General features: G+C 47.6%; 1 protein-coding gene across 1 annotated transcript in view; it reads right to left on the bottom strand.

Annotated features, from left to right (window-relative positions):
• The window catches only part of CD79A (CD79a molecule), a 30,739-nt gene extending 10,226 nt beyond the window's left edge, over positions 1-20,513 (bottom strand). The window contains exons 1-3 of the mRNA XM_089688860.1: positions 20,401-20,513; positions 10,347-10,673; positions 2,509-2,627 (exon numbers count right to left, since the gene is read on the bottom strand). Coding sequence (XP_089544986.1) covers positions 2,509-2,627; positions 10,347-10,673; positions 20,401-20,467 — 513 coding nt within the window. The 5' untranslated portion in view covers positions 20,468-20,513. The remainder of the gene's footprint in view (positions 1-2,508; positions 2,628-10,346; positions 10,674-20,400) is intronic.
• Positions 20,514-23,973: the final 3,460 nt, after the last annotated feature.

Here is a 23,973-nt window from a genome sequence, read left to right as displayed (position 1 = left end):
AGAGGATTCACCACAAGATGGAAACCATTGGTGAGCCTCAAAAACAGGAAGGCCAGATTAGAGTTTGCCAAACGACATCTAAAAAAGCCTTCACAGTTCTGGAACAACATCCTATGGACAGATGAGACCAAGATCAACTTGTACCGGAGTGATGGGAAGAGAAGAGTATGGAGAAGGAAAGGAACTGCTCATGATCCTAAGCATACCACCTCATCAGTGAAGCATGGTGGTGGTAGTGTCATGGCGTGGGCATGTATGGCTGCCAGTGGAACTGGTTCTCTTGTATTTATTGATGATGTGACTGCTGACAAAAGCAGCCGGATGAATTCTGAAGTGTTTCGGACAATATTATCTGCTCATATTCAGCCAAATGCTTCAGAACTCATTGGACGCCGCTTCACAGTGCAGATGGACAATGACCCAAAGCAGACTGCAAAAGCAACCAAAGAGTTTTTTAAGGGAAAGAAGTGGAATGTTATGCAATGGCCAAGTCAATCACCTGACCTGAATCCGATTGAGCATGCATTTCATTGCTGAAGACAAAACCGAAGGGAAAATGCCCCAAGAACAAGCAGGAACTGAAGACAGTTGCAGTAGAGGCCTGGCAGAGCATCACCAGGGATGAAACCCAGCATCTGGTGATGTCTATGCGTTCCAGACTTCAGGCTGTAATTGACTGCAAAGGATTTGCAACCAAGTATTAAAAAGTGAAATTTTGATTTATGATTATTATTCTGTCCCATTACTTTTGGTCCCTTACCAAGTGGGAGGCACATATGCAAACTGTTGTAATTCCTACACCGTTCACCTGATTTGGATGTAAATACCCTCAAATTAAAGCTGACAGTCTGCAGTTAAAGCACATCTTGTTTGTTTCATTTCAAATCCATTGTGGTGGTGTATAGAGCCAAAAATGTTAGAATTGTGTCGATGTCCCAATATTTATGGACCTGACTGTATGTAATACGGGTACACTCATTCATGGGCTTAAATGTCAGCCTCTCATGGATAAGCCCCATACATCACCATATCCTGACAAAAATTCCTCACTGTCTTGAGGAATGCAAATGATGCACTGTGAAATGCAGTACAGACCTCTCCAAAAAAAGTGGGGAGAGGATTGAATACAATTTGCATTAAAAAAGTGCTCCCAAAGGTCTTTCTACTGGGTATCACTTGAGTCTGCTGGGGCTGTGGACATTACTGCCAAGATAATGAACCATTCCTGCATAATGTGTGTTGAAGCAGCCACTTGTAGTCTCCACCAGAAGCCAGTGTGAGGGTGACAACACAAGTCAACACAACTGAAAGTCAGACAGAGTGTTGTAGAAAGGCAACACCGCTCTAAAGCTTCAATGTTCCCTCTAGCTATGGGTACACGAGGTGCTGGCCACAGAGATCTGTATGACTAAGCCCATGAGGGTGAAAGGCGTCATTGGGGAAGTTTTCAAGCTTCATAGAAGGAAGTGATGTCAATGGGATGCGACCCTTTGTTCCCTGTATAGACAGTGTTGTCACCCTACAACAGGTAATGCATGGACAAGAACCTTCAAGATCACCAGGTATTATCTTATTAAAAGCTGCAAATTTAAAGCCGACCGTCAGCCAAATATAACAAGATAAAATGTACAGTATACCCCAATATTGATAACATAACAAAATAAGCTTTTTGCTGCGATTTTCAGTTTCAGTCCAGAAGTTTCCCTCAGAGTATTTTTTTTTTGTTTTTTTCTGCTGCTAGATGTTCTCAGTCTGATGGCCAGCATTATTCAACTGAATTTCTCAGAGCCCAGATTGTCCTGGACCCAACCCCCCAACTTGTGACTAGGTGGTCAAAAGGAGAAGCAGCACAGTGATGGGCTCATCTCCCTGTCACTCTGATCTCTCCTTCTATCAACATGCTTCCTGTTGCACATGAACTGATTGGCTCTTTGTGCTGCTTCTTCCTCCCACACCCTAGCTCTGTTGTACAGGGTCCGCAAAAGGATGATACGAGGCAGGGGCGGACTGACAACTCATGGGGCCCCCGGGCAATAGGGGATCATGGGGCCCCTGTGTCCTTGACCAAACTCAAAAAAGCCTATGAAAAAGTACCAGGGGCATCTCATGGGGCCCTCTACTGACCCCGGGCCCTTGGGCAGTGCTCGAGTTTCCAAATGGTCAGTCCGCCCTGATGCCAGGTCACATTCAGATACTTACCATGCTTGTACTTAAAAATACATTTAATGATGTATGAATGATTACAGATCTTCATTATTTGTGCCTTATATATCTGACTGGAAATTATCTTTTAAAAAACTAAAATTACTTTTGAAATACTGTAACATTACCGTGTTAAAACTTGTCTTGGGATTTCAGTGATAGGATTTACTTTAACCATGTAATTTGTTTTGAATCATTATGAATATACAGAGCACAGAGTGACTTTTCATTGCTGGATTTTTTTTTCAGTTGAAGGGATATAGGAATTGACAGGTAAACTCAAAATGTTGGCATATGAGTCCATACCTTGTACAGCAGGAAGGTCCCAGGGATGATGGCACAAAACAGCAACAGTATGCCCTCTGCTGTGATCACTTTGTTCTTCGTAGCTTCCGCAACATTAAAAAATAAGTAGACTGGAGGATCTGCAAGGTAGAGGGTATCAGCTTAAAGGTCAACTCCCTTCACAAATAACATTTCAGTTCTTGAGGACATTGCTGAGTTGAATTAACCAGTTGGTTCTGATATCTTTCCAAGGTTCCAATGGGGAGGTATTCATATGAAATAAATCCCAACTTAGTCTCTTTGCATTATCAAAACCGATCAGACCGGGGCTTAACTACAGGAGTCGCAGGGGTTGCAATTGTGACCTGGCCCCATGCTCCCCTGTACACCTGGATAGGAAGGGCAGTGGAGCGGTATATAGAGAACCAATCCCCTCCATTTTCCTCCTTCAGCATTTGAATGCTTGCTTCTCCTCCTCTCCCTCCCACAGGCATTCAGCGTTGCTGGAGGAAAATGGAGGTGATCGGTTCCTTTATAAGCAGCCCCCCCCACCTCCCCTATATCCAGCTTCTTTCTGCTGCCCCTGGTCACCTGTGTCCTCTCCCAGCCCCCCTGTGTTCTCTTCTACCCCCCCTGCCCTGTAGCGCTGCCGGGTTCCCCCAACCCCTCTCCCACCAGCTGCTGTGAGGGATGTGACAGGATGAAGAGGGGAGGAAAGGGCTGGTAAATATGTAATTTACCAGCCCCTTCCTTGTCTAACTGACCAAAGTCTGACTCTGTTCATTCATGACTGAAGCATAGTAAAACTGTGCTTACTATTCTTCAGTTTGTGAATGAATGGGAAGCTCTGTACAGAGCTATTCCTGTCCATTCATTCTGTGCAGCTAAGGCAAGATTGAGGGCTGTGTCTTCAGTCTAATTTCTCTGTCTCAAAGGTGGAACATAAGAGGTCTGTTTAGACCCCTGATATGTCACCAAAGCCCCCCGACAAGGCTACTATAAAAATAAAAAAATAAATAATAATATTGAAAATAAATAAATAGAAATGAAAATATAAAAAAATAAAAATGACTGACACCAGTATTGGAACTACTAAGGTCGCAAAGCTCTGTATTCTGCCACCGGGGGACAAAGGGGAAATGGGCCATGGCCAGGGATTGAGGGGCCCTTTATGGTTTCTTGCACCAGGAAAAAATAAAAATGACTGACACCAGTATTGGAACTACTAAGGTCGCAAAGCTCTGCATTCTGCCACCGGGGGACAAAGGGGAAATGGGCCATGGCCAGGGATTGAGGGGCCCTTTATGGTTTCTTGCACCAGGGGCCTGAAGGCAATAGTTACTCCTCTGAGATCAAAATATTATAGATGAAGTTTCGGTTTGGGTATTTTTGCATAGTTGCATTGGTCCAGCTTGGGCCAATTTAAGTATGTATTTGCCATACTTGCCAACAAATAACAATGTAAAACTCAGTGCCACAGACAAAACCAAAAAATAAAGGAACACAAATGAATGTGATTATGGCTACTGCAGTATTCAAAATGTGTCTAACTTCCACATTTGTGCACCCTATAAATATGTATATAGATCATGTTTCCAAAAAACACCAGAAAATACTGACACATTAGACATTAGTTGTAAGTCCCATTCAAATAATAGTTGCCTAAAAACCAAAAGATAGGTGAACAGGTACTAGTGCCATTAGTAACAGATAAACAGGTGACCATTTCCATGTGCTCCAGGTGGCCCCATATGGATTTGCACTGACCACACTAGATGGACCTTCTATGACTAGATAGGACTCAATGTGCTTTTTTGGTCGGACCCACTGTGTGTCTCATCACCAACTTGACCATTCATATGTAGTAGGATGTGATTTCTACCAATGCAATACACCACCATTTAAAAGCTAAATATTAATATATATATATATATATATTATTGGCACCAGCACCCGTTCATCTGCAAACTGTTTAGTAACCTTGATTCACATTGTTTGGCAGTGCGGTTTATATCACTAATACTGTGAAGTGATCACTGCTAGTTTCTGGATCCCGTGCTAAGCGGTGATTGGAGGCCACTCACTTGGCATGGGCGCCATTCAGAGAACACCTTGCATCTCCCCTAATGTGTTTAAAGCATTTTCTCACTAGACAAGGTGCAAATCACAACATCACCACCCCACCTCTCTGCCTTTTTCAGTCAGAGAACACTTTGCATTCATTGAGAAAATGCAAAGTGCTGTTCTGAATACTGCTTTGCAAGCAAGTGACCCTGAGGCTAGTGGCAATCACTGTAGTAGCGGTGTCTATTACAGTGATTTCCAGCTTCCTTGGGATTGGCCAGGTATGAATTACTCCACAGTGCTCAAATGTCCAAAAAAATCAATTGAATTGACCAATGTAACTGTGCAGAAAAATCAATTCCCAATTTTTTTGCTTTAAAATTCATAAGCTAAACTCTTGTTTTATTACATACATGTTTTATTGGCATATATCCAGGAAAAGCTGAAAAAATTAGTCATGGCCCTTAGTAGGAATTGAGGAAAGTTTTGAGAAACACAAAATGGGCCATTCGAGCATACTGCTGTGAGAGGTAAATGGGATTGTCAAATAACCATTACCTATGTCAGGCATCTCTAAATGGTGGACCGGGGTCCGGATGCAGATTGAGTCACTGTTCCATGCGGACCCATGCGGTCCCAACCTTTTGTATCCTTTTCTTCCCCCAGTCATCTCACGGTCATCCTCACAGAGCTGACAGCGGGAGGCAGGACAGTTCTGGATGGAGGGTGGGAGCTGCCTGAGGTTAACAAGCAGCTCATTGGTTTCTAGGAAGAAGGGCAGTCCTAGCAAGCAATCACTGTCTGTCAATCACTGTCTGTGTAAAGTAGGACAGTTGGAAAGGGGGGGGTGCAAAGTTAAAGGGGCTAAGGACATTAGTGTGAAGAGGCTGATGTGAAAAGGAGCCGGGGACTGAATGTGGGGGTCTGAGGACTGAATGTGGGGGGCTTAGGACAGTAATGTTGGTGGGCAGCTGAGGACATTTAGTGGGGGGGGGGGGTGTCTGAGAACACTATTATGGAGGGAATGAGGACAGTAGTGTGGGGGGGTTTGAGGACATTAAACTTAAAGTGGAGGAGCTGAGGCCTGAAATATGAGGGGCTAGAGGCAGTGATGTGGAGGGCTGAGAGCATCAAAGTGTGTGTGTGTGTGGGGGGGGGGGGGTGCTGAGGACAGTAATGTGGGGGGCTCAGGAATGTGGTGTGTGGAGGCTGAGGAAATTAAAGTGGGGGGCTGAGAACTGTAATGCGGGGTGGCTGAGGTCAGTAATGTGGGGGGGGGGCTGTGGACAATAATGTGAGGGCTGAGGACATGTGGAGGGGGGGGGGGGCTGAGGACAGTAACATGGGGAGGCTGAGGAAGGTAATGTGGGAAGGCTGAGGACAGTAACGTGGGAGCTGAGGACAGTAATGTGGGGGGGCTGAGGACAGCAATGTGGGTAGATGATGTAAAAAGTGGAAGAGTACTCTGCAGTGAAGGTGAGAATGCTGTTGGTGGGGGGTGATGTCAAGGAAGTGTGAGAACACTACTGTGAAAGGGGTGGAGGGGGGGGGTGATGTAAAGGGAGACTTGAGGACACCCATCAAGAGGGGATCTTGCTGTGAACAAAGAGGGGACTGTGATGAGCAGTGGGGATTGAGGACACTGATGTAAGAACAGGCTCAGATCTGCACATGTGCATTTGGCGCACACATCTTGGGTAGGTTAGCCCATTCATTTTAATATGCTGCACTACCTGTGAGAAACACGAAGAAGTCCCCGACCCTTTTTTTTTTCAAAATCACACCGTAGCAACACATGGTTTGGTGCACACGAAAATACACCGCAGGTGCCTACATGAAATTCAGACCTCTGATGCATGACAATTTTACTGCCTGGACCTTGGTGAATTTTAATTCAATACCCATGATCTATATGATAAAGTTGAAACACTGCACCCCCATTTCTCTCTCTGCTATCTCTTTAGATATGCAGCACTCTCTGTTGGTGTCTTTCCAAGGATGAAACATCTAGCAAAGGACATTATTGGAGATACCATGCGGTTGACCTCAGGCCTGTTGAGACAAACAATGACCATTTACAATAGCAAAATACGTGAGGAGCATCAGAAGTGTAGTCAATTTACCAATAGCAAACCCAACTAAGACAATACATTGGATGAGCATCGTTGCATTTCAATGCCCAACCAGTAGTTTGGACTGCAGCAACAACAACAGAAATAGGTTTTTGTCAATAATGGGACAAATAGATAGAGATAAACATGTGAAAAGAAGCTTAAAGCTCCACCTATTGGATCAAAAAGATAATGTATAATATTAAAAGGGGAATTTGCATCAAAATGCAACATCAGTTTATTCTTATGATCCCTGCCTTGCACCCTAGTTTCTACCCATTGTGACTGCTATGTGTTGGAGCATCTTCTCATGAGATTTGGAATCTTCAGATTTCCAAAGATCTCAACAACATCCCCCGTATCATAACTCTTGCAAAGGCACCTGATGTTACACGTGCCTAGGCTTCATTGGTAGTCAGGATGTAAAGTAATCTATATTTTAATTACTCTCGTATTATGTGTTTCTCTTTCTGTGTACATTAATGCCATGTTTTCACATGTGGGTTGGCAAGGGTCTAAATCAGCCTTTCTCAACCTTTTTATCCTAAAAAACCCTTGAAATAATTTCAGGGCTTAGGGAACCCCTGCTAAAATTCACTAGAGGTCAAGGGGAAAAATGACCCTAGGATTTGTGAATATTTGTGGATAGAATTCCACCCTTTACAGTGGTGAACAGAATGCCCCCTTATAGCCAGCTATAAACAGATCATTGATGTCATGCAGCTGGCTCTGCCAAATGGTATTGATCCCAGAACTCTGCTGGCACCATCAAATGGGAGGTCAATCAGCCACAGTTCATGGAACCCTTAGCAACCTCTGGAGGAACCGCAGATGATGTGATAGATGATAGCACCAAATGGACTATTTAACTACCTGCCGACCGCAGATAGCCGAATGACGGCTTCACTGCTGCCGGCCAGTTCTGAGTGGACGTCATATGACGTCCTCCCAGAACGCGCTCTCCTGCGCGCCCCAGGGGGCGCGCACCGGGCGATCTCCGTGATCGCTGTGTCCTACGGACACAGCTGATCACGTGATGTGGTAAAAGGCCAATCACAGCGGCCTTTTACCACGTGATCAGCGGTGTCCAATGACACGCTGATCAGAGGGAAATGCAAGTGTCGGTTCTCGGCTGCACTTTCCTCACGCTGTCAGATCGTGAGGAAAGTACTGCCGAGAACCGGCAGTTGTCAGAGCGGGGATCGGCACCGATCATCAGGGCACTGATGATCAGTGCCCTGATGATCGGTGCCCAGCAGTGCCACCTGCAAGTTCCGCCCACCTTTGCCCAGCAGTGCGCCCACTAGCTCCGCCCACCTGTGCCCAGCAGTGCACCCACCTGTGCCCAGCAGTGCACCCACCTGTGCCACTCTGCAGTGTCACACACCTGTGCCCAGAAGTGCCACCTACCTGTGCCCAGCAGTGCCACCCACCTGTGCCCACCCACCTGTGCCCACCAGTGCCACCCACCTGTGCCCATCCACCAGTGCCACCCACCAGTGCAGCACATAACTTGGTTAGGAGTAGGGACTAGGGACATAAGGATAATGACTGTTTCATTTGAGTTTTTGTTAAACTGTTTTTGGACTTTGTACTGTTCCACTTTATTCAGTAAAGCGTTATACATTGCATTACATACAGTTTATATAGCGCCAAAGGGTTTGCTCAGCGCTGTACAATAGAGGGGGGGACAATACATGAAACAGTACAGCAACTACAAACAGCACATGAGGGTTAGAGGGCCCTACTCTTTCGAGCTTACAATCTAGGAGGGAGGGGGTAGTGGTACGGGAGGAAGTGGCTGTGAGGGATGGAGTGGTAGGAAGGAGAACGGCAGTTAGGTGAGGCTGGGGTAGGCTTCCCTGAAGAGGTGGGTTTTCAGGGAGCGCCTGAAGGTGAGGAGGGAAGGTGACAGTCTGATGGATTGGGGTAGTGAGTTCCAGAGGATGGGGGAGGACCTGGAGAAGTCTTGCAGACGTGCGTGGGAGGAGGAGACCAGGGGGCAAGATAGAAGGAGGTCCTGTGAAGAGCGAAGGGTACGGGTAGGGTGATACCTGGGAATCAGGTTGGTGAGGTAGTTAGGGGCAGTGTTGTGAATGATTATACTTTGCCTTCTGTCCGGTCTGAAGTCCTTTATAGGGGTGCACTGCAAGTAACCGGCACTATCACGTCTACAGCTTGGGTCACTTTCACATGGGGCATGAAGAGTTAACATGTTAAGAGTTACACATGTGGTTGCCACAAGCAATAGAAGGTACAGTCAGCAAGCAGCCTGTCGGAAACGTGTCTGCTATGTGTGGAATAACCTCTAGCCATGAGGGAGAAGTTGTTGGTACTCCCTCATGCTGCATTCCGTCTCCGGTAGTAACTGGAGCGGACCCGCACTGCAGAGGTCCCCAACCTGTACAGAGGTGTGGAAGTTCAAGAGTTAAAGTCAAGTGATTGTTGGAGCCTGTGTTATGTGCACAGTGGGGTTCCATGCTGCTACTGGGACTGGTAGTGGGAAACGCTGGACAGGTGGTTGTGGTCAGTGTCCTGCACAGCCCACCAAATTGCAAGCTACAGTGAGAAGATGTACATTTACATGGGGACCTGCAAAACAGTTATGGTGCAAGTGTACACAGTGTATATTCATCTCTAAGAGTAGAGGCCTACTTTAAGGTCAAGTATTCCCTGATAGCAAACTCAGCCTTGTCCCAGGGCAAAACGGCACAGAGTACAGGTACCCTATGTGTAGGAGAGTGATCTTGTCTCAGGTGCCTAGTGTAGCCCAGAACTGGGGCAGGCTTCTCCTGTGACCCAGATTTGCCGCCCTAGGATTTAATTAGGAGACATGGAGGACGTGATGACCACTCATCCGCCCTACCCTCATGCTGCTCACCAGCTGCCATCCTACCTGCCTGCTTCACTGAAGACCACCGATGACTACCCCTGCCTGGCGTGGACACGTGCAGTGCAGCTATCAAGACCTACAGGCACTTGTGCCATTCTGTACTCCGGCACATTCTGTTCACACTATCAGGGGTCCTGAGTCAGAAGTGTAAGGGCTCTTTCACACGGATGTTCCAATCGGGTCCGCCTGCCCACTTTTCAGGCGGACCCGATTGGAACCTCCATTCTCCTCTATGGAGCAGCATGTCCGTTTATACCCGCCGACATCTGATTCAATCCGCCAAAAAGGGACGGATGGGGATCCAATTCCCTTCCATCCGTCGGATCAGATCAGATGAAAATGGACAGTTGGTCCATTTTCATCCAACCGCCCATTGAGGAGAGCAAGCAGCTCTGTGTCTGCTCTGCAGCAGCAGAACGGATACAGAGCTGACATCTGGTTGCTCAGCGGGGATCAACGCAAAGATCCCCCACTGAACAATCGGATCCGCTAAACGGGTCTGCTCTGTGTGAAAGGACCCTTATAGAAGCCTTCCTCATCATATCAGGCTCTTCTTCCAGGTACATGATAGTGTTACTGAACTGCAGCAGAAAGGGATGTGTTGTGTGGCAGAGCTGTGTGGATCTCAAGACAGGATGGACATTAATACACATAAAACAGCTCCCACATAAGTATTTCATCTGTCTATTTAGCTGTTTGCATGGAGTTCATCTTTAAAGACAGAGAAGTTTACGACAAGTCAAAGTTAACTCACTTAGCACCAGTCCTTATGTGTCTTGTTTTGGACTTACCTTTCACTCTCAGGTAGGTCCCACAGGAATAATATCTTGTATTATTTACAGTCACCTGGCACAAATATAAGCCTCTCTGACTCGGCTGTACATTTTTAATCTGTAGATACTTCCCTTGGTCTTCTAAGATATGTTCTTCTGGATAGTGCCATCTTCTGGATGTGTCATTTCCTGGTTTGCTTACTACATTCTGGTACAGGAACCAGGTGATCACCACCTTCTCTTCAGGACTGCTCACATAGTTACATGGAATCTCTGTATGTTCACCTGGATTGACAGTGATGGAGGTTGGTACCCACAGCATGTTCAGACCATGAGATGGAATGACTGGGAAAGAAAAACAGCCAAAGGTCAGCATCAGAGAATTTTTAAAACAGGCAGGTCAAATGTGGCCACACGTGGACATCTCACTCCTTTGTGGTCTTCAGATTGCTGATAAAGTCAGTACTCCAGCATGTAAAATTCCTCATGAATATGAAGTAAAATACATCATAACATTTTGTAGTGATAATCCTTGTGATGTGACTCCGTGCATCAATTTATAAAATGCGCACTCACCAAACGCACATAGATATTGTGCATTGAAACATTAAATCTCAGCTGTCGCACTTTGAATGACGATTGCGCGGTCATGCAATTTTTATAATTTTTTTGAGACAGATAGAACTTTCTTTTGGTGGTATTTAATGACCTCTGGGGTTTTTATTTTTTGCTAAACAACCAAAAACAACAGAAAATTAAAAAAAAAGTTTTTTCTTAGTTTCTGTTATAGAGTTTTGTAAATAAGTGATTTTTCTCCTTCACTGATGTGTGCTAATGAGGCTGCAGTGATGGGTACTGATAGGCTGCACTGATGAGGAGGCACTGGTAGGTGGCACTGATGGGCATTGACAGGCATCACTGATGGGCACTGAAAGGCAGCACTCATATAAAGCACTGATAGATGGCACTGATAGGCATCACTGACTGGCACTGATAGGCATCACTGACTGGCACTGCTAGGCGGCACTGACGGGCACTGATAGCTGCCACTGATGGCAGCACTGATATGTGGCATTGATGTGCACTGATATGTGGCATTGATGGGCACTGGTAGGCACTGATATGTAGCATTGATGTGGCACTGATGAGCACTGACAGCTGGCATTTATGGACACTGACAGGTGTCACTGCTGGGGCTACACAGATTATCAGTGCCCTGATGATCAGTGTACATGTCCCCTCTGAGGAATGCCAATTACCGTCTCTCCTCTCGAGTTGTCAGCGTGACAGCTCGAGAGGAGAGAAATGCCGATAACCGGCATTTCCTTATTTACATGCAGTCAGCTGGGATTGGACACAGCTGATCACATGACAGAGCTGACATCATTGGCTCTTTCCGTTGATCGGTGATCCGCTGTGTCCCAGGGAGATAGGGCACCACCGATGGCCATGTGCGGTTAGAGCAGCGGTTCTCAACCTGGGGGTCGGGACCCCTTTGGGGGTCGAACGACCATTTCCCAGGGGTCGCCTAAGACCATCGGAAAACACATATTTCCGATGGTCTTAGGAACCGAGACACCGCTCCTCTGACTCAGTCGATGTGTGGGCGGGATGACACGCTGCCCTGTCACCTGGCCACACCTCCGGGATCCCTCAACAACTCCGCCTCCTCGCCGCTGATTGGCCACCGGAACTGTAGCTCAGGAGAGGCACACAGGCGGCCAATCACCGGCGAGGAGGTGGAGCTTGGAGAGGAGGAGCCGAGCGGCAGCGCGCGTAGATCTAAGAAGATCGAGGGAACTGCCGGAGTAAGTGAAGAGGAGAGCGGCCAGAGAAGGAAGACAGCTGACAGGTAAGTGAGAGAGCGAGCCCAGGCTGGAGCAGGGGTCAGCAAGGTAAGTATCATTGGTGTCAGTGTGAGGAATAGTGCCCCATCATTTGTGTGACTAATACCAACAATGGGGCACCATTTCTCCCACTGACACCAATGATGGGGCACTATTTCCTCCCCCCCCCGCACTGACACCAATGATGGGGCACTATTCCTCCCTCCCACTGACACCAACGATGGGGCACTATTCCTCCCCCCCACTGACACCAACGATGGGGCACTATTCCTCCCCCCCACAGACACCAACGATGGGGCACTATTCCTCCCCCCACTGACACCAAGAATGGGGCACTATTCCTCCCCCCACCGACACCAACGATGGGGCCCTATTCCCCCCCCTGACCCCAAAGATGGGGCACTATTTCCCCCTCCACCACACTGAAATCAATGATGGGGCACTATTCCTCCCACTGACACCAATGATGGGGCACTATTCCTCCCACTGACACCAATGATGGGGCACTATTCCTCCCACTGACACCAATGATGGGGCACTATTCCCCCCACTGACACCAATGATGGGGCACTATTCCCCCCACTGACACCAATGATGGGGCACTATTCCCCCCACTGACACCAATGATGGGGCACTATTCCCCCCCCTGACCCCAAAGATGGGGCACTATTTCCCCCTCCACCACACTGAAATCAATGATGGGGCACTATTCCTCCCACTGACACCAATGATGGGGCACTATTCCCCCCACTGACACCAATGATGGGGCACTATTCCCCCCACTGACACCAATGATGGGGCACTATTCCCCCCACTGACACCAAGAATGGGGCACTATTCCCCCCCCTGACCCCAAAGATGGGGCACTATTTCCCCCTCCACCACACTGAAATCAATGATGGGGCACTATTCCTCCCACTGACACCAATGATGGGGCACTATTCCTCCCACTGACACCAATGATGGGGCACTATTCCTCCCACTGACACCAATGATGGGGCACTATTCCCCCCACTGACACCAATGATGGGGCACTATTCCCCCCACTGACACCAATGATGGGGCACTATTCCCCCCACTGACACCAATGATGGGGCACTATTCCCCCCCCTGACCCCAAAGATGGGGCACTATTTCCCCCTCCACCACACTGAAATCAATGATGGGGCACTATTCCTCCCACTGACACCAATGATGGGGCACTATTCCCCCCACTGACACCAATGATGGGGCACTATTCCCCCCACTGACACCAATGATGGGGCACTATTCCCCCCACTGACACCAAGAATGGGGCACTATTCCCCCCCCTGACCCCAAAGATGGGGCACTATTTCCCCCTCCACCACACTGAAATCAATGATGGGGCACTATTCCTCCCACTGACACCAATGATGGGGCACTATTCCTCCCACTGACACCAATGATGGGGCACTATTCCTCCCACTGAAACCAATGATGGGGCACTATTCCCCCCACTGACACCAATGATGGGGCACTATTCCCCCCACTGACACCAATGATGGGGCACTATTCCTCCCACTGACACCAATGATGGGGCACTATTCCCTCCACTGACACCAATGATGGGGCACTATTCCCCCCACTGACACCAATGATGGGGCACTATTCCCCCCACTGACACCAATGATGGGGCACTATTCCTCCCACTGACACCAATGATGGGGCACTATTCCTCCCACTGACACCAATGATGGGGCACTATTCCTCCCACTGACACCAATGATGGGGCACTATTCCTCCCACTGACACCAATGATGGGGCACTATTCCTCCCACTGACACCAATGATGGGGCACTATTCCTCCCACTGACACCAATGATGGGGCACTATTCCTCCCACTGACACCAATGATGGGGCACTATTCCTCCCACTGACACCAATGATGGGGCACTATTCCTCCCACTGACACCAATGATGGGGCACTATTCCTCCCACTGACACCAATGATGGGGCACTATTCCTCCCACTGACACCAATGATGGGGCACTATTCCTCCCACTGACACCAATGATGGGGCACTATTCCCCCTACTGACACCAATGATGGGGCACTATTCCCCCACTGACACCAATGATGGGGCACTATTCCCCCCACTGACACCAATGTTGGGGCACTATTCCCCCCACTGACACCAATGTTGGGGCACTATTCCCCCCACTGACACCAACGTTGGGGCACTATTCCCCCCACTGACACCAACGATGGGGCACTATTCCCCCCACTGACACCAACGATGTGGCACTATTCCCCCCACTGACACCAACGATGGGGCACTATTCCCCCCACTGACACCAACGATGGGGCACTATTCCCCCCACTGACACCAACGATGGGGCACTATTCCTCCCACTGACACCAACGATGGGGCACTATTCCCCCCACTGACACCAACGATGGGGCACTATTCCCCCCACTGACGCCAACGATGGGGCACTATTCCCCCCACTGTCGCCAACGATGGGGCACTATTCCCCCCACTGACACCAACGATGGGGCACTATTCCCCCCACTGACATCAACGATGGGGCACTATTCCCCCCACTGACACCAACGATGGGGCACTATTCCTCCCACTGACACCAACGATGGGGCACTATTCCTCCCACTGACACCAACGATGGGGCACTATTCCTCCCACTGACACCAACGATGGGGCACTATTCATCCCACTGACATCAGTGATGGGGCACTACTCCTTCCACTGACACCAATGATGTGGCACTAGTCCTCCCACTGCAAAATTACAGTTATGAAGTAGCAACGAAAATAATTTTATGGTTGGGGGTCACCACAACATGAGGAACTGTTTTAAGGGGTCGCGGCATTAGAAAGGTTGAGAACCACTGGGTTAGAGTGTGAGGATGTCATCTGACGTCCTCCCAAAATGGGAGAATCGCCTTGCACCCATCATTTCCTTATATGGTGGGCGGGAGGCAGTTAAACGCAAAACGTTGCATTTTTGGTTCTGTAGACTTCATTGAAGATGCTGAACTGCATTTTTGATGCATTTTTCATGCGTTTTTGATGTGTTTTGCATTTTATTCTGCCCAGCAACAAGTTGAAAAAACAAATGCAAAACGCATCAAATACGCATGTGCAAAAACGCATTCAGCTTATTGCTAGGTTAGGTACGCACTGCAGCCATATTCAATAACAGTTCCGCAGTGGATCACTTTTCAAAGGATGGCTAAGCAGCACCTTCCAGGCATTCAGGAGGTGATCTTGCCTTCTCCTGAATGGCTGCTTTTTTTTTTCCTTTTTTTTTGAACAGCCATGAGCCAAGCTCTTTCCCCATTGAATTGAATGGGTGAGTTTGACAGTAGATGCTGCCTGTCAACTCAACAAGCGTTAAATTTGCTGTGAATACGGCATGTGAATGGCCTCCTCTGGCTGTGTGTTCATTTTTATGTGGTCAGTCGAGGAGCAGTAAAACAGCCTCTCAATGGCCTCGAGCTGCGAAGCTACTTTTATTCTGGAGCTGTCCCCTGCAGTATCTCATCTTGCCCACAAGATATCCTCAGTCTTCCGGATTGAATGAAGACTAAGGACTGTGAATGCGGGATAATATAGACCAGGCATCACTAAATGGTGGACCGGGGTCTGGATGTGGACCGAGTTACTGTCCCATCCAGACCCATGCGGTCCTGACATTTTGGAGCCTTTTCTTCCCCCAGTCATCCCGCGGTCATCCTCACAGAGCTGACAGCGGGAGGCAGGACAGTTATGGATGGAGGGTGGGAGCTGCCCGAGGTTAACAAGCAGGTGATTGGTTGCTAAGATGAATGGCAGTCCTAGCAATCAATCACTGTCTGTCAATCACTGTCTGTGTAAGGGGGGGTGGAGTTAAAGGGGATAAGGACATTAGTGTTAAGGGGGGCTGATCTGAAAAGGAGCCAAGGACTTAATGTGGGGGGCTGAGCACTTAATGTGGGGGGCTGAGGACCGAATGTGGGGGGACGTAGAACAGTAATGTTGATGGGGAGCTGAGGACATTTAGTGGGGGGGGGGTCTGAGAACAGTAATGTGGGGGGACTGAGGACAGTAGTGTGGGGGGCTGAGAGGTATAATGTGGGGGGGGGGCTGTGAACAATAATGTGAGGGATGAGGACATGTGGAGGGGGGTGCTAAGATATGTGGTGTGTGGAGGCTGAGGACATTAATGAGTGTGTGCGGGGGGGGTTCTGAGGACGGTAATGTGGGGGGCTAAGGAATGTGTAGCGTGGGGGGACTGAAAACAGTAATGTGGGGGGGGAGAGGCTGAGGACAGTAACATGGGGAGGTTGAGGATGGTAATGTCGGGGCTGAGGACATGTGGAGGGGGGGCTGAGGACAGTAACATGGGGAGGCTGAGGACAGTAATGAGGGAGCTGAGGACAGTAACGTGGGGGGAGGGGCTGAGGACAGGAATGAGGAGGCTGAGGATGGTAATGAGGGGGCTGAGGACAGGAATGAGGGGGCTGAGGACAGTAACGTGGGGGGGAGGGGCTGAGGACAGTAATGAGGGGGCTGAGGACAGTAATGTGGGGAGATGATATAAAAAGTGGAAGAGAACTCTGCAGTGAAGGGGAGAGTAATGTTGGGGGGGGGGGATGATGTCCAGGAGGTGTGAGAACACTACTGTGAAAGGGGTGGAGGGGGGGTGATGTAAAGGGGGAGCTGAGGACACTCATCAAGAGGGGATCTTGCTGTGAATGAGGAGGGAACTGTGATGAGCAGTGGGGATTGAGGACACTGATGTAAGGCTCAGATCTGCACATGTGCATTTGGCGCACACATCGTGGGTAGGTTAACCCATTCATTTTAATGTGCTGCACTACCTGCGAGAAACACGAAGAAGTGCCCGACCCTTTTTTTTTTCAAAATCGCACCGTAGCAACACATGGTTTGGCGCACACGAAAATACACCGCAGGTGCCTACATGAGATTCGGACCTCTTTACTGCCCGGACCTCGGTGAATTTTAATTCAATACCCCTGATATAGACCCAACCCCTGAGGAACTGTCACCAGAGCACCCTCTCATTTCTAGTGCATAGGTGCAGAGAATGGCACTTTGTCAGCACTCTGCATCAGTGAGGTCCACCCAGCCAAGAAAGGGGGTAGGGAGCCTGGAGTTGGGCTTAAAGGATGTATATTCACTGTATGGTTAAAGCAGGAATAAAACAATAACTGCACCTTCTATGCCTAACTACAGTATTGTATGTACAGTATGTTAGTGTTTTATAAATACCTTTTATAATAATAATAATCAATGATGTGCACAGTAGAGCAATGGTATGTAAAAAAATTCCCGTGATAGTGACACCATAAAATATATTTTTGTTTTTAGCAACCAGTTTAGTAGACTGGAAAATCTCAATCATCTTTGAAGTCATTTGATTGTACTTTGCACCACCCATTGTCTCTTGGGATGTAGAGAAAGATGTACTTTATTCCCAGGTGCTTCCTGTTCCTCTTTCTGTGATACTCCACCCATCAGAGACACTGAAGATAAGGAGGAACTCCAGTCACAACCTTTTTTTTTTTTTTTAAGTTACTATAAAGTGGGGGAGAGTGATCTTGGTGGGGAGATCTCCAAGGTCCACATTCCCATAGAGTAGGGGTCTCCACATTTCAGTACGTGGGCCACCTCTTGTACTTTACAAATATTTGAGGGTCAAAAAATATAAATTAATCAAATTTAAATGAAAGAATAAATCTTTTTATAGTTTTTTTTGTATATAGTATGATTTTAAACAGAAAAAAAAGACCTCAGTAAAACAAAGCAAGCAAATTCAAAATGATATTGAGCCCATCAGAATCCCCATTAGAGTCCCCTTTACATCAGAGTCCCCATCCAAGTCCCCCTTATATCACAGTCCTTATCAAAGCCCCCCTTACATCGGAGTCCCCATTAAAATCACCTTTACATCAGAGTCCTTTATAAAGCCCCCTTACATCATAGTCTACATCAAAGCCCTCCGTTCATCACTATTAGAACCCCCTTATATCAGAGTCCCCATCAAAGCCCCCCCTTACATGAGAGTGCCCCTTACCAGGGGCGGACTGACCATTTGGAAACTTTTTCATAGGCTTTTTTGAGTTTGGGCAAGGACACAGGGGCCCCATGATCCCCTATTGCCCGGGGGCTCCATGAGTTGTCAGTCTATTCTTTCCATATGGAAACTCGGGCACTGCCCGAGGGCCCAGGGTCAGTAGGGGGCCCCATGAGATGCACCTGGTACCTTTTTCATAGGTTTGTTTGAGTGTGGGCAAGGACACAGGGGCCCCATGATCCCCTATTGCCTGGGGGCCCCATGAGTTGTCAGTCCGCCCCTGCCCCTTACATCAGAGAACCTATTAGAGTCCCGTTGCATCAGAATCCCCATTAAAGCCTCCCCTTACATCGGAGTCCCCTCTTTCATCAGAGTTTGTACAAAAGTCCCCCTTTCATAAGAGTCCCCATTAGAACCTCCCCCCACATCAGAGTCCCCTCATACATCAGAGTCTGTGCCAAAGCCCCCTTACATCAGAGTCTCCATTATAGCCCCAATACATCAGAGTCCCCATCAAAGTCCACTTTGCATTAGAGTCCCCCTTGTATAAGAGACCCCATTAGAATCCCATCTTATGTCAGAGGGCCAGATAAAATCTTGCAGTGGACCAGATTTGGTCCATGGGCCATAGTTCAGAGACCCCTGCCATAGAGAGTCCACCAGAGTCACAAGCTCCATAGTCCACTTTACAGAGAAGCTCTTTACCAAGAAGTCCAGTCATGCTCTTGCTGTCACAATAGGACCAGGAGTTGGGGAGATATTTTGCACACGTCCCCTTGGATCAAATCCTAGGTGGTATCCTGGTTGAAAAACACTACTTAATAAATCTGAACCAAAACGGTCAAAACTGCCAAATGGCAGGTTTTACAGTAAGCCCTTATTCACAAGTCACACCTAATGATCGGCAATGGAGCCGTTCTAATCGGTGCGACTCCAACTTTGTTAGTTCCTGCACTACTTTTGGCGATTTCTGGTGCGACTTGCATAGACATCTATGCATGAAGTCGCAGAGATGTCTTACAAGTCACACCTGAAATTTCAAAGTCATATTCAGTGTGAGCCCCCTTACATCAGAGTCCACAACAAAGTCCTCCTTTCATCAGAGTTCCCATTAAAGCTCCCTTACATCAATGTCTACCATTAGAGCCCCCCCTTACATCAGAGTCCCCATTGGAGCTCCTTTATATCAGAGCCCCCTTTCATCAAATTCCCCATCAAAGCCCCTCCTACATTAGAGCCCCCCCCCTTTTATCAGAGTCCCCACAAAGTCTCTGCCACATTAGAGTCTCTATTAGAGCCCCTTACATCAAAGTCCCCATCAAAGTCCTCCTTACATTAGAGCTCCCATTAGAGCCCTGCTTACATCAGAGTACCCATCAAAGCTCCCATTAGAGCCCCACTTACATCAGAGTCCCCAAAGTCCCTCTTACATCAGAGTCCTCATTAAAGACTCCTTACATCAATTTCCCCATTAGAGTCCCCCTTACATCAGAGTCCTCATTAGAGTCCCCTTTCATCAGAGTCCCCATCAAACATCCTCCTGCATCAGAGTCTCCATTGGAGCCCCCTTACATCAGAATCCCCATTGGAGCCCCCTTACATCAAAGTCCCCTTCAAAGTCCCCCTTACATCAGAGTCCCCTTTCATCAGAGTCCCCATCAAACATCCTCCTGCATCAGAGTCTCCATTGGAGCCCCCTTACATCAGAATCCCCATTGGAGCCCCCTTACATCAAAGTCCCCTTCAAAGTCCCCCTTACATCAGATTCCCCATTAGAGCCCCCCTTACATCAGAGTGTGGAAAGAATAGATCCTTTTCCAAGTTTTATAAAGAGTCAGCCACTAGCCCACTACTATCATTTTACAAAATAAAACCCTTTAAGCCCCCAGTGCCCAATTTGTGGCCCAAGAGCCACATGTGGCCCTTTGGCACCTATTGTGTGACCTGCTTGCCCCAACAGCCAGCCGAAATTTCAGTGATCTCTAGAAGTCTCATGTACCATGTCTCCAGTCTCTGACAGTCTCCTGCAGTGTATAATCAGTCTCTGGCAAACCTCTGCAGCACATGCATATACTAAATAATATGTGTGGCCCTTTGGGGGTGGCAGGGGCCACAACGGAAGCCCCCTCTGCCTAGTAAATTGCTCATAACTACTTTAAGAACTTACCTGAGAGGACCATCAGGAACAAAGGGGCCACAGCATAGCATGATACGTGTGGGGCTTTGACCTCCATGTTCTGTAGTCTGGACTGAAAATGGTAGATCTGGATTCTGGTACCCTCGGAGTCTAAACTCTGTATCTTGTTATTTTTGTCTATTTGACTGATTAGAGGAAGGTGGGGAAGAGGAGATCTGCTCCACTGATTCACAGAACACAACATGCTAAGCTATGCAGCTACTTAGCGACAATTCATCTTTCTAATATATCTAAGGTGCATCTCCCATCCAAAATTCACAAGCTAAAGATAAAAAAGGCTAAAAAACAATTCCCTCAACAGGTCATAAGAAAAACACATACAGCTGCTCTAATATGTGTAAATAATGTACACAAAGTAGTAATATCTCTCCTCTGCTGTTTACTAAGTCTAAAAAAATCCAGCAGACTCTGTGCCACTGCCCCACCTCTGTTGGCTCTTCGAACTACCATTGGGCATCATCACACACGGGTGATGCCCATCCTGATCTGCGTCTGCCCTGACAGCTTACTGCCATCTAAAAACTAGTCTATGTTTGATTGATTTTCAGGAGATGGTATAGCAGCGGCTGGAAGATGTTCAGGAGACAGCATAACCAGGCCTGAATTTCCTCTAATGCAGTAAAGCAATATAGCTTGCCCACCTTCCTGCCCCAGCCTGTGATTGGGCAGTGAAGGAGTAGCAGCACAGTGTCATCCCTCTGCTCTGCTCTCACCTAATGTCATAATCAGGGGCGGACTGACAACTCATGGAGCTCCCGGGCAATAGGGGATCATGGGTCCCCTGTGTCCTTGCCCAAACTCAAAAAAGCCTATGAAAAAGGTCCCGGGGCATCTCATATGGCCCCCTACGGACCCCGGGCCCTCAGGCAGTGCCCGAGTTTCCATATGGAAAGAATAGACTGACAACTCATGGAGCCCCGGGCAATAGGGGATCATGGGACCCCTGTGTCCTTGCCCAAACTCAAAAAAGCCTATGAAAAAGGTACCGGGGCATCTCATGGGGCCCCCTACGGACCCCTTGGGCAGTTTCCATATGGTCATAATATTCCCAGCCAGACATGCACTGCACCACACTAAGTCCTCATCCACACTGGACATTTTTACAGCAGCTGTTTTTGGTTTTCGGCTTTTGGCGTTTTTTTCTACAGCCAGTAAACTCTCCAGCATGTTATCCTATGTACTCATAAGGTGACACAGCGCAAATAATAAAAGTAATAAAAGATGTGAAAAATTATATATAAGTCCAACAAGCAAAAGTCCCAAATTAAAGTCCAGTGTCCCAAAATTGTGTGACAAAAATATATATAACACAAACTTCATACATTTTCTAGCATGCTCATATAATTTTTTGTCACAAATTTTTGGGACACTGGACTTTAATTTGGAACTTTTGCTTGTTGGACTTATGTATAATTTTTCGTCGTTAACTTAAAATACACACCTGCAATGGTTCGTGTGAACGGGGTGCGATTATGATGCGGTGCGGAAACAGAAAGCGGTGCAAATTGCGCACCGCATAAGAGTGAACCCAGGCTTAGAGAGAGAACCTGTCTGTACAAGACTTCAGTCATTTTTCCACACAGCAAGAGGGTTAGAGGACAGTGTAGCACCATAAGCAAGTCAAGCTCTGCTGTGCTTTCAATTTAACACTGGAAGCTTTCTGACAGAATGGAAAATAGAACAAGGAAGGTAGACCCGGAGCAAAATAAATAAATAAGCGCAGGGACGACATGACTAGGGGGAATAGACAGAGGGACAACAGAGGGTTAAAAGAAGGGTAGGAAGTTTTTGGGATTATGGCTTACCTTATTGGATGGGGGATGTTAGGGAGGGTGTCGCAGGGAGGAAAAGGAGTGTCTGACCTCAGGAAGTCCAATGGGTGAAGTTGGAAGAAGAAGAAGTTTCCCACCCTCCCTCACTTTCGTGCTTTGGTTTGGATTGTCACGTTGGTTGGTCTTTGGAGGAGGAAAGAATTCTGTAAGGAGACAGATTCGAGACCCATCAGTGGTGTGGGGACCTTGGTACATTCCGGTTAACAAGGGGTTAACTCGGAATAGGTAAAATGGTGGTCACTTTGGATAAGTAGGGTTATCCCCGAGCCGGTGTGTTGCAGCTGTGGATAACTAGGATTGTCCCTGTCCCAGGTGGGTTGCGGCTGGGGGCCTAAGTTGAAGGAATGTTTTCCGCAAAACTAAAGTTGGGTTTATGGCCCTCAAATGACCACCACGTTTTTCCTCTGTTTATAATTTGGAATTTTATGTTATTTATGTTTAAATAATTTATTGGTTAATAATAGGCTGCTATGGACATTTTGACTCCAAAAATTTGGTTTGTGTGTTTTGTATAGCTGGAATGGTGGAAGATTGGCCTAGCAGGCCTGGTTAAGTTGGAAGGCGCATAGTCTACCCATGTCATGGCCTTTATTAGTGAACTCCAGCTCCTTCACTGGCTATTTAATGGGACAGGGGAAGGTTGGTGACCAAGGTGTATTGTTTGATTGCAGTATTGAAGCATGAGGTCACTATCCTTGCTGCAATTTAACGGATTTACCACATTTATCACAGACTATTTGCACAAATGTTCCTCCGTTGTAAGCCTAGCCAACTCTCGGGAATTCCAAGACTATACAATGTTATTAGGTCTGCTTGTGCATGCATTATTTGGAAGAAAACATTCTGTTTTACATTTGCTGATGGCAGAAGCAAGCATGTGACAATATCTATAAATTATGTATTACTCCCCCCCCCCCAGAGGGACTGCTGGAAATATCCAGGACTCCCTTACCTGTCCAGACTCTGCCAGCCCAGGTACCAGCTGCAGAGCACACTGACAAACTCAGGCTCAGTCTAAGAGTGACTTTTTGAAGATTTATTGCAGTACTTAAACACAGGTGGGTAGTAGGGTGAGGGTGCAGGGGATTCCAAAACACACGCAGCTATCCCAGGACAGATTCTCAAGCATAGTCCTTCAGTAGCAGCCGTAAGTACTGTTGAGGGTAGAGGGGACAACCAGCTAGTCTGAGAACCTTTGTAGCCACCACTGGCATCTAACCCTCATAGTACAAGCACACTTAGAGCTCTAGGCAAACGTTCCTATTTACAATGTCCAGAGACAGCTTTCCAACCACTCTTCTGTCAAAGGGGCTCTTCCTCAACCTAGGTTCCCTGCAACACTCTTCAATGAAAGGGGCCAATCCCCAGCCCAGCTTCCCATGGTAGTGTCTTCTAGGAAAGTTATCGTTAATCCAGGTTCATCCAGGCCCTCAGCCAAGCACATGCTGAGGCCTGATAACCACAGCTTTTCAGTAACACAAGCTGCCTCCCAGGTGCAGAGGCTCCAAGAAAGAGCGCTCTGATCAGACCCTTCCTAAATGTATCTTCTCCCCAGCCACACATTCTGGGCAAATCTCCAAGGGATTATCTAAGGTCAGATAAATATTCATAACCCAGTGGGTAATCCTCTGACTTTTTTTCTGGAAGCTTATTCCAGAGGCAGGCAGGAGCAATCAACCAGCCGGCTTGTGGATAGACCTGACCAGACCTG

This window comes from Staurois parvus, unplaced genomic scaffold (assembly GCF_062004578.1).
Source record: "Staurois parvus isolate SC_StPar_1 unplaced genomic scaffold, SC_StPar_1.0 ptg000457l, whole genome shotgun sequence".
NCBI lineage: Eukaryota > Metazoa > Chordata > Amphibia > Anura > Ranidae > Staurois > Staurois parvus.
This window is presented reverse-complemented; position numbering and strand designations above follow the sequence as displayed.